General features: G+C 31.1%; 1 protein-coding gene across 1 annotated transcript in view; it reads right to left on the bottom strand.

Annotated features, from left to right (window-relative positions):
* The window catches only part of LOC105200634 (pre-mRNA-processing factor 19), a 74,302-nt gene that overhangs the window by 61,528 nt on the left and 556 nt on the right, over nucleotides 1–12,218 (bottom strand). Inside the window, exons 2-3 of the mRNA XM_011168273.3 lie at nucleotides 9,749–9,898; nucleotides 9,376–9,653 (exon numbers count right to left, since the gene is read on the bottom strand). Of these exons, the coding sequence (XP_011166575.1) occupies nucleotides 9,376–9,653; nucleotides 9,749–9,898 (428 nt within the window). The remainder of the gene's footprint in view (nucleotides 1–9,375; nucleotides 9,654–9,748; nucleotides 9,899–12,218) is intronic.

The raw sequence follows: 12,218 nt of genomic DNA, 5'->3' as shown, positions 1-12,218 counted from the left end.
ACTTCAGTTATTTATCAGTTTTAATTTTTAATTACTAGGTGCGCAACTAAGTTTCCGAGTTTTTTTGATCAATGAAAAATGGAAAATTTCAAAAAGAATACAAAAAATAGTTTATTCAAAGTATCGTCCCTCGCTAGCTACACATTTTTGCCATCTCTCTGACAATACATGAATACCGCGATGATAAAACAACGCGTCTTTGGACCGAAAGCATTCATCCAATCAATTTTGCACTTCTTCGAAATTGGCCAAGTGTAGCCCAGCCAAGGCCATGCACCATCGACCGAAACAAGTAAAAATCGGAAGGGGGCATATCTGGTGAATATGGCGGGTGCGGTAGTAGATCCCACTTCAGCGTTTTGATGGTGTCCTGGACGATAGAAGTGCGATGGCACGGAGCGTTGTCGTGCTGCAATATCACTCGTTCGTGTCTCGTGTCCCATTCTGGCCGTTTTTCGAGCAATGCATGGCATAAATTGATTAGTTGTTGTCAGTAGCAATGCCCATTGATAGTTTCGCCCGGTTTCAGCAACTCATAGTACACAATTCCTTTCTGGTCCCACCAAACGCAGAGCATTGTTTTCTTTCCAAAGTGATTTGGCCGTGTCGTCGATGTTGATGCTTCGCCAGGTGAAAGCCACGATTTTTTACGTTTGGGAGTCTCAAAGTATATCCACTTTTCATCCCCAGTAATAATTCGATGAAAGAAACTCTTTCATGCCGCAAAAGCAAAATTTCGAAAGTAGCTCTTCGATTTTCCATCTGTCTCTCAGTCAACTCATGCGGCACCCACTTTCCTTCCTTTTGAATTTTTCCCATGGCATGTAAACGTTTGGAAATACCTTGGCAAGTCATATTTAATGCTTCCGCAAGTTGATCTTGTATTTGCGTATCATCTTCATCATCCAACGCTTGCAAATCGGCGTCCTCAATTGTTTTTGGTCTTCCGGAGCGCTCCTTATCCTTAGTGTCAAAATCACCACTTCTGAAGCGTTTAAACCAATCTTCACAGGTAGTTTTCAATGGTGCATGTTCGCCGTAGACCTCAAGCAAATGACGTGCTTCAGCTGCATTTTTTTTTTTTTAGGTTAAAGCAGAAAAGCAAAACTTCCCACAAATGCTGTTTATTTAGCACAAAACTTGACCTCATCAGTGTTAGAAAAAAATATTTTTGCGTTGCGATATGTGTTGGTATTATGACTAGTTATTGTTGATAGATGTCCAAGCTATAGCAAAACACAACTTTAGACATGTATGTCGACTACGTGTGTCGCTAGCGCCATCCATGTGTGAAACCCGGAAACTTAGTTGCGCACCTAGTATATTACATTTTACATATTTATTGATTTATTTTATCTTTATCATATATTAATCATTACCTTGTAACTTTTTCAAACAATAATCATGTTATAATTATTTAAATAATATACATTTTTTAAACATTTGATATTCTGACCACTATAGATCCATGCTTGACAGAGCTTCGTGCGAATGGTTCGTTGTTTCACTTGCCGTAAGATTCTACAGTCCTCATAAAAAGATGAGAATCCAGTCCAAATCAGAACAATAAATATATCAGAATACCTCCGTAAAACTTACGAGCGCATAAAAAAAACCTCCCATGTTTTATTTGGATAACTAGCCAAAAAACTTATTAATTTTCTATTATAATTATTTGTATCATTTCATTACCAAGGTTGTTTGTAAATCAAAAGAAAAATTCCAAGATTTTCCATAAGTTTTTTCAGTCGTTTTTGAAAAAATTCCAGAATTAAAGTTAAAAAGAGAGCATTTAACAAAAATAAGAATAAGAAAAAATATTCAATTTTTTTATTAATTAAAAACAAAACTTTATAAAAAATATCGGAAATAATAAAAATAATAATAAAATAAAACTTTTTATATTTCTAACGCATTTTTTAAACATGTATAAGACAAAAACTTCATTGTACTTTTGAGAGAAACATTATCTTTTCACCTATTTCTAAAATATTTGAAGTCTGTCAATAATAATTTACAATTTCTTTACTTTTAATTCTTTTATTTCATTTAACACTCTGTTTTTCTTTAAATTCTCTTTTCCATTATTCCTATCAAGCTTCTTTTGATTCTTGGTGCTTCAAAATATTCTTGATAAAAATTCCACATCATAGTTATCATTTTTCTATTAATTTCAACTCTATCTAAACCATTTGCAGCTTTTGGACTGCATTTACACTTGTCTTTGTGCAACAATTAATCGGTTACTTTGGTTCAATTTTTTCTATTTCAATCTCCTTATTTATTGAAAACCCTCTCTCAACAAATGCATTTTCGTGATTAAGAATCAATACTTTCTTCATAAATATCTAAAGCTCATTAAAAGCAAAGTTAACATTAAGAACAGTTCTCCAAAAATGATCGATTCTCTCTTGTACTCCTTTAACAGTTCATTAAAACCTTTCGTAATAAAAAGCCTAAACTGTTTTTCAATCATATCACATTCTTTATCAAATAATCCGTTATTTTCAAGAACTAACTTTAGATCTAAATCTAATTGCTTTAAATAAGAACTAGAAGACTTGGCTAAAAAAGTAGAATCATTATATTTTTCCTTATAACATGTATTACAAGAAAATTAATTATCTTATGACATAAAAACTTGAAACTATGATTAAAAATCAATTATTGCTTTCCAATTAATTCTCTTTACAATTATTTTATATTTCCAGATTCCATTTAACCCTTAAACACATATCAAAAATTTCCCTACATTTTCGATCGCTTACTGTGTGAAGACAAAATAAGAAAAAAGATTCGGGCTAGGTAGAAAAAAAGTTTGAAGTCTCCTCTATCAACTGCTATAATTGACCAATTTCATTGCTTAACTAAAATAAAATAGCACAAAAGTAAAGTTTTTTCGGGAAGGTCTCCTAGACCATAGACATATAAGATAGACCCAGCATTCACCCATTTCTAAAGATCCTATAGGGTCTCTACCCATTTCGATACGTCTAAAGACATACTATTGACAAAACAAATAAGAGGCAAAATGCTGCAAGAAATGCTGTTCTTTTCTGTCACGCATCATTGGCTGGTATTCATAGTCCGTTCTTATATTTAAGATCATCTTAAGTATTATCTTAAGTATATCTTAAGACACTATCAACCAATCAGAAAATCGTATCAGCATCTTAAGACATTACTTAAGATAATCTTGAAATAAGAATCAACTATGAATACCGGCCATGACAGAAATTCTTAGAAATAAAAGACAACTAACTAAAGAATCAGACAAAGAAAGATTTCCCTGCATTTTGCCTCTCGCTCCGTTCTGTCAATTTATATGTATATAGCTAATGCTGGGTCTATCTTATATGTCTATGTCCCAGACCCACTTATGTTTTAAGGGTTAACATAATATTTGATTATGAGCAAACTTGCTATAATCAAATATTATATTAAATCATATTTGAAAATATAAAATAATTCGTAAACAGAATTAATTGAAAAGCAATAATTGATTTTTAATCATAGTTTCAAATTTTTATGTTGTACGGTTATTAGCTTTCTTGTAACAAATGTTATAAAAAATATAATTCAATTAATGTTTTGCAATGTAATATTACTTTTTGATTCTACTTTGAATTAAATTATTAATTTATTTCTAAATTAATAAAGCATAATTTCATGCAAATAAAGATTTATTTACTTCATTTCAATATAACAATTTTTCTTTAAGTGTGGCGCTATTCTAGTGATAATTTTCGGTTTCTACGAAGAAAAATACATAAGAAAATGTAAAAATAAAACAATGGTAAATATTCACAAAAGGAAAGCAGTCTCTGATGATCTTTATCTTTACGTTATCAAAGAGATAGTCCTGAGTGACTTACAAAAGGTTTTATGTAATGCTCATTCCTTATTAAAAAAATATTTACAAATAAAGTTTTATGACTGCTTTAATATTTTTTTATATTACAGAATACATTTAATTAATATGTACATTATTTACTAGTTATATACAACTCATAATTTAAAAGAAAGTATCTATCCGTTTGTTATAATGGTACATTCTTTTGAATAAAAATTCTGCAATATGCTGTGTGAAATGAATTCTTGCATGCCGTCGTGTGAAATATTTGCTCTTATTTCTTTCCATAAGCGTTCGATATTTTGCGTGTAAACGCCAGTTTCGGGATCTACAAAATTATGTTTGACTGAGAAATGTGTATAATTTCTATTACACAAAATATCGTAGGCACGCCATTTATCGGTGTAGATGATAGATCCAGATGCGACAACTTCTGAATGATTGGCAAAAGTTTCTGCGCTTCAGTTCAAAATGAGCAAAATAAAAACATTCTTTGTATTGCATTCAATAGCAATCAAACCAAATCAAAACAACGCATATCTTTCAATTTACAGACTTTCCATGCTTGTAGTAAAAGCTTGGAATTCTTTTGTACATATTTACCCACAAATTCTCTACTTCAAAGACGCAAAATGTTTTAAAAACACAAAAATTATATACAAAAATAATTTGTCTTTAAAGCAAACATTTTGTGTCATATCTCCTATAGTGCATAATTATCTCATTTTTTATTAATAAACATTTGTTGTTAATAATTTTTTATGAAAAGTGAGCATTACTTAAAACCTTTTTGCAAGTCACTCAGAACCATTTCCTTGATAACAATATTAAGATTAAAGTTATCAGAAGCTGCTCCCCTTTGGAAATATTTATCAAAACAATCTCCAAATGGTGGCAAAACCCTTGAAAATTTATATACTTCTCACGATATGCGGCAAATTTAAATTTTATTATTGGGCAAGTTCAAATCGGCAAAATGACTAAATTAATAAATTTTTTTTCTATAACTTTTCAGTTTACAAGAATTTCCTACCTTACTTTTAAGTTCCATGAGTTTTCTCGGTTTTCCTAGCGTTCCAAGTCGTTAACAACCCTGATTACGAATCTTAGAATGTAAAATTAACATTTTAAAAATAATAAAAATGACCTGATAGAAGTTGAAACGTTTGTCATTGTACTTGAAAATTAATAGTATTAAAACCCAGCTCTAAGTCGTAATTCATATTTATTATTACTTAATTCAATATTTTGAACCTAGATACTTAGTATCGTTTATTATTAAATTAAAATTTAAAAAAATTAATAATATTTCATCAGATATTTTAATTTTTCATCACAATATAAAATAAAAAATAAATATTTCAACACTATTTAAATAGAGAAAGAGTCAATGTATGGTCATAACAAGATCTTAGAACTGAAAATAATGTTTCTTGTATAATTTTAAATTTTCTAATTCTTTCAAATTATGCTCTGCACAATGGGATAAAATAAAGTATTCGCGGATATAACTTCTGAAATATTATAGATACTACAATTATTATTTTGTAACAAAAGCTTGATAATTAAGCTTAATAATAAAAATTAAAGATTAATTAGTAAAAAATTACGTTATATTAAAAAATTATTAGAGTAAGCCAAGAAACAAGGCAAACAAATTAATAGAACGTGTTGCTATATGTATATATATATATATATATATATATATATATATATATATATGTACATATATGTTGTATATGTTGTGTTAATAGAACGTGTTAAGTGAACAAATACAATACAGTAGGACCTCCTTAACTTTGACCCTCTATAATCTTTGCATTCTTTCACACGTACTTTCATAAACACTAATATAATACCCCTTTTATAAAATACCCTCACCACAGCACGAATCTACCAATCACTGTGTGCTTTGCTCGCGCACAGTGATTGGTAGATTCGTGCTGTGGTGAGAATATTCTAACTTTGGCATTCCACTCTTATTACCCCATAGGGTCAAAGTTAAGGAGACTCTACTGTATTAGGAATGCAACAAAATTACATTACAAATATATATATATATATATATATTTGTAATGTAATTTTATATATATATATATATATATACGAGGTGTGTTCAAAAAGTATCGCGAATTTTGTGTTTTTTCAAAAATTATTTATTTATTCATGAATATCTATTTTGTCCCCTTCAAAGTAATCCCCATGAGATATTATACACTTGTACCAACGGTTTTTCCAATCTTCGAAGCACTTCAAAAAATCATTTTTTTTTTATCTTGTTCAGCTCCTCCTTCGATGCCGTCTTTATCTCGTCAAGCGTAGCGTAACGTCGTCCTTTCATGGGCCTCTTCAGTTTAGGGAACAAGAAAAAGTCACAGGGGGCCAGATCTGGGGAATACGGTGGCTGCGGCATCATTAGTGTGTTGTTTTTGGCCAAAAAGTCGCGCACAAGCAACGATGTGTGAGCAGGGGCGTTATCGTGGTGCAAAAGCCAATTTTTGTTCTTCCACAAATCCGGGCGTTTCTGGCGGATTGCTTCGCGCAAATTGCGCATAACTTGCAGGTAATATTCCTTATTGACCGTTCTACCCTGTGGCAAGAACTCATGATGCACCACGCCCCTGCAATCGAAGAAAACTGTCAGCAAAACTTTCACATTCGACCGAACTTGGCGCGCTTTTTTCGGTCTTGGTTCGTGCGGCAGCTTCCATTGAGATGATTGAGCTTTGGTTTCCACGTCATAACCATAAACCCACGATTCGTCACCAGTTATGACCCTCTGGAGCAAATTTGGGTCGTCGCGGACAGAGTCCAACATCTCATTAGCAATGTTCATGCGATGCTGTTTTTGGTCGCAATTGAGCAATTTTGGTACGAATTTCGCGGCGACCCGTCTCATGCCCAAATCATTGATAAAAATCGAATGGCACGAGCCAATCGATATGTTTAGGTCCTCAGCAACTTCTCTAACGGTGATTCGACGATTGGCCAATACCATTTTCTCCACTTCATTAATTTTTTTGTCTGTTGTTGAAGTGCTCGGGCGTCCGGCACGCTCTTCGTCGTTCGCATCTTCTCGGCCTTCTGAGAACATTTTGTACCACCGATAAACGTTGCTTCGGTCCAAGGTAGCTTCTCCGTATGCCACAGTCAACATTCGGAATGCATCCGCGCACTTAATTTCGTTTTTCACACAAAATTTGATACAGGTTCTTTGATCCATTTTTTTGAATAGGTAAAAATCGAAGACGATCCAAAACACGTGCAAGCAAAGCAGCTGTCAACAATTAAGTGAACATTCAAAATGGCCGAGCTTGTCGGCATAAGTGAGAGACATGAGTACCAACATAACACCACAAAAAGATCGAAATTCGAATATACGTAACCCGCGAAAATTCAAAATTCGCGATACTTTTTGAACACACCTCGTATATATATATATATATATATATATATTATATATTTGTATTGTAATTCTGTTCCATTCCTAATACAAGGACGATACATTCGTACTTGAGACGGCGAGCACGCTTTGTTTTTGATCACTTGAGTGTATACTGTGACATGTGAAATTTATTTTTCACAATTGAAATTTATTCAAAGCTTCAATAGTCTTCATCAATCCTAATGGTTACATAGACAAGTGTCAATGCCTGCGACACGACGACGGGTTAAGATGCCACGACGGATCAAACCGTTGGTGACTTGACTGCTTCCCGGTCACGGTGACTGATGATGGCTAGTTTTTTCGACTTTTTCGAGTTTTATTATTTTTGATACGCTTTGGATGACTCCAAAGTGAGTCGAAACGTTCGTTTGTAAGAGATATAAATAAATAATTATATATCAATACATGTGTTCGCACATATCCGCGCTGACTCTCAGTAGCCTATTGTTCAATTTTTATTAATTTAGACATTTGCACCAAAAAATCTACATTACGGAAAAAAAACGGCGGAAATTGCAATTCTTTGAAAAACAGAACGATGTGCGGAAACGCGCTTCTTTTATCCGAAAAATCGATTTTTCCGTTGCTAACTGTTTTCAAACCCGGCCGACATCGCCAAAAACGTATACAATATACAGGGTGTCCCAGACCAATATATAAAGATTATCACGATGAGGTAGAAGGGATCGAAATAAATGAAAAAGTCTAATACCATTTTACGATATTTGCAATAATTTTTGAGTGATAAAATATTAAGATCAGCCGAATAAGAGCGCGCGGAGAGACAAGCGGTCGCTCGTCTGAGCCGTAGGACCGCCCACTGCAGCCCGATTGTAAGCGACGGTAAGTGGCGCGCGGCGAGGGAAAGGATAGCTTGGCACCGCACCGTGTCGAGCCGGCTCAGGCGACCAACTGTTTGCCTCTCCGCGCGCTCTTATTCGGCTTACTTTAATATTTTATTACACGAAAATTATTGCAAATATCGCAAACTGTTATTAGACTTTTTGATTTATCTTAATCCCTTTTGATTTATCTTGAGCGCGCCACTTACCGTCGCTTACAATCGGGCCGCAGTGGGCGGTCCTACGGCTCAGACGAGCGACCGCTTATATATATATATATATAAAATTTTTAAGTGCCTTATTTTTATGGTCCTTAATCAACAAATTAGGAAACTATAGACCAAGCATAAACTGCTATCTTAGATAAGGGAGGGTATGATAATTAACGTAAGGGGGAAAATGGACCCATAAACCAAATTCGATAAATATCGGTTAAACTCGGAAATATTTGGCTCTTTTACGCATACGTGAAGCGTTGTGTTAGTAACATAATGTCTCACTTGTGTACGTAGCTAGAAAGCATCCATCCTTGTGGGTAACAAACACATCCGAACCATATCGAAAATAGCCGAGTTCGTACGTTATTTCCCCTTATCGCGTTTATCACCACTCCCGCAGGCTTACGCTCAATCTATAGTTTCCTAAGTCTATGGTCGTTACTTTCTCCGCGTCATTCTTTCTCTTTCTACGTCTGTCAAGATGATATTTAGATCTTATAGTCCGTCCTCTATGTCAATGAATCAAATATATAATTTAGAATAATGTATTACTTTCTTTTGTTGCTAATTCTTTAAATAAAAATTTGAGTAAATTATACAAAAATGTACATAAACATATATAAACATACATAGATACTTACGTTTATTGTTAATCAATTGCTGATATTTTGCATTATTAAAAAAAAAAATAATCAAAAAAATCATTTTCTCAGAAAAACAATTTAATCTTTAATTTCAAAAATTTTCTTAAATATCTTAAAATTTCCCCCAAAAATTCATGAATTTCAAAAGTAAAAAAAAATTCCCTAAAAATTACAGATTTTCCAAGTTTTTCTTAGGTAAGTATCGTATATTTACATCTCAAATTTATATCTCATATTTCATTTATATCCATTATACATTATGTTATCTTCTAAGCCTTTTGTAATTTCAAATACTTAATATTTATTTTTATTCTTAATATTTCCTTCATTATACGCAAAATCTAATAAAAAAAATAAATAGATAACATACAGGCTGTGGAATTGTAGTGGCCTGAACAATTCCAGCTTGCGGCTTCAGAGTAGCCAGAGCTTCTCTGGCGGCAGTAACTTCTTTAGTCAATCTAGCAATCACACGGCAAGCTGCATCATGTTGATATAAAGCATGAGACAGCTCTTGTCTTGCAGTCTGAAGTTGTTGTCGCAACGTAAATGAATGTAGCATAACAGCGTCCCATTCATCTTGCATTATTTTTAATATAGCTGGGATGGAAGTTGCACTCGGTGGTTTGGGTTTGACAATTGGAGTCGCTGTAACAGAAGAGATAGAGATTTTGATAATTATTAAAACAAAATATTAAATAAAAAAACATGTTATACAAAATAAATAAAGTTTAAAAGTATACCTTTAATATCAATGAGCTGCTCAATAGATAGTTCTTTGCCATTAATAGGATCTACTCCATTTTCAGTCACATATTTTTCTATGAGACGTCTCTCAAATATCGATCCCGAGACAGGAGATATTACTGGATGTTCTGGTACTTCATTAGAAACTGAAAATTATAGAAATAATTTGTAACAATCTTTACAAAATCTCGAGATAAATTTTAATGTATTAAAATTTAAATACATTAAATTTAAATATATTAACTATAAACCTTTCTTCTATATAATACTGTAAGTATTAATTAAATTGATTATAATCACAAGAAAACCAACATATAAAAACATAACTAATTAAAGAGCCTTAACGATCATAACAAGATCTTAGTGCCGATATTTTTGTGATTTTTTACATGTCTTATTGTTAGACAAAGTTATTTTAGAAAAATAGCTTGTGACTGAATAAATGCTATCTATCTATGATCAAATCTCTTTCATCCATTTAATTTTGTGTTTAAATGCTATTTAACCAAATTGCTTTTTTTTTACTTTCACCTGTATAATTATCTTCACAATTTCTTTTTTTACCTTTTACCTTGCTTCGTGTTACAAAGTACATGCAAATGATGTCTTTCTTTGGGTAGAGTCCAAAAGATATAACCAAATAAACCCAAATTTTTGTTGTAATTGACCATTTTGTTGATATTGATTACATTTCTATACAAAATGGCAATGTATTTAATCAATGTTATCAATTTATTTTATAAAACAGAAATGCAATATAATAGGAAAATTTCAGTACAGGCTAGAGGCTAGAAACTCTTCATTATCAATGTGTGCTTTGCAACACAAAGTGAAATTCCATATAAGTTTATAATTTTCTTACAGCAAAACATGTTCATTATTTTCATTTTTGTTGAGAAAATTATAAACCATGTGGAATCTCACTTTGTATTGAAAAATACATGCAGACAATAAAGGAATTTCTGCTCTCTCGTACTTGATCTTTCTAATTATATCATATTTCTGCTTTATAAAATAATATTGATAATATCATTGTTATCATTATATCTTTATGTATTATTGATTTATGATATTGATAATGTTAATATTAATGCGTTGCAATTGACGTTGCAATTTCATACCAAAAATGTAATCAATATTAACATCAATCACAATACAAATTTGTGTCTAAATATATCTAGTTTAATTAGATCTTTTAGGTTTCACCTAAACGGACCATAGGGAGGAATTCTCCATTCACGGAACATGTGCTTTGCAACACAAAGCAAGATCAAAGGTAAAACAAAAATTGTGAAGGTAATTGTAAAGGAAAAAAAAAACATAAAAAGATAATTATAAAAAGCATTATTCAATGCATGCTGAACTGCCAAAAAAAAAAAAGAAAATAATATCATTTGTCTAGCAGTGATTTAGTTAAATAGCATTTACTTAGAAAAAATACTTGATTAGAAAAATAGTATTTTCCATTATATCATATTTCTGATTTCTGATGTATAAAATAAAATTGTTTTCCATTTTCCTAAAAAGCATTCAGGCAAATATTTAATTAAGAAAATAACATTTAAATACAAATAAACGAGTAAAAACTGTGACAAATCTGCCAAATGCATTTAACCAGACAGATGACATTTGCCTAATTAAAAACTATTTTTTTTAAAATAACTATTTGCTTATTAACATATACATTTTCACTAAATTGTGCACTAATAAATTTTTCCATTTTGAAATCCAATTCTAAGTTGAATAGTAGTATCACATAATATTAAATCAAGAATCAATTTAGTAATAATAATGCTAACAAGCATTCAATGTATGACAATGATAACAATAAGAATTTAATACATGCTTCTCTGAATCATTTTTCCCTTAAAAAACTATAAAAAATTTGTAAAAAAATAATGCTTCAATTAAGGATCAAAACTGGGATCTCCTGATTAACAAGGGCAGATCGCTATTTCAACAACTGAGACATGTTATGATATTATAACTGGTGTGTTTGTAAAAATGTTTATAAAAAATATGTTGAAAAGTATAATCAGAAGAAAAATACAATAATAAAAAAATAGGACATATAAAAACACAACTAATTAAGGTCTTAACAATCATAGCTAAATTTTAATACTATTTTCTATGATTTTATATACATTTTCAAGTAAAATGTATTGTTATAAATAATGCATATACTTATATATAACAAAACATATACAAGTGAGTATATTAACTTAATAAAAAGAATGTGTTCCATTTTACACACAATATATCACTTATCTTTATTATTCATTAAATAATAAATATAAATAAATAAATAATAAATTAAATATGCATCATACAATCATTGAATATTAAATTAAATATACATCATAAACATCATGTATAAAATGAGAGGTGTTCTAAGTATATATATATTAAGTAACAAAACAATATACTGTTTGCATTATTAATAAAAGTTATTTATAAAAAACATTA

This window comes from Solenopsis invicta, chromosome 14, assembly GCF_016802725.1.
Source record: "Solenopsis invicta isolate M01_SB chromosome 14, UNIL_Sinv_3.0, whole genome shotgun sequence".
Lineage (NCBI taxonomy): Eukaryota > Metazoa > Arthropoda > Insecta > Hymenoptera > Formicidae > Solenopsis > Solenopsis invicta.
The sequence above is the reverse complement of the archived record's forward strand: the minus strand, read 5'-3'. Positions and strand labels throughout refer to the sequence as shown.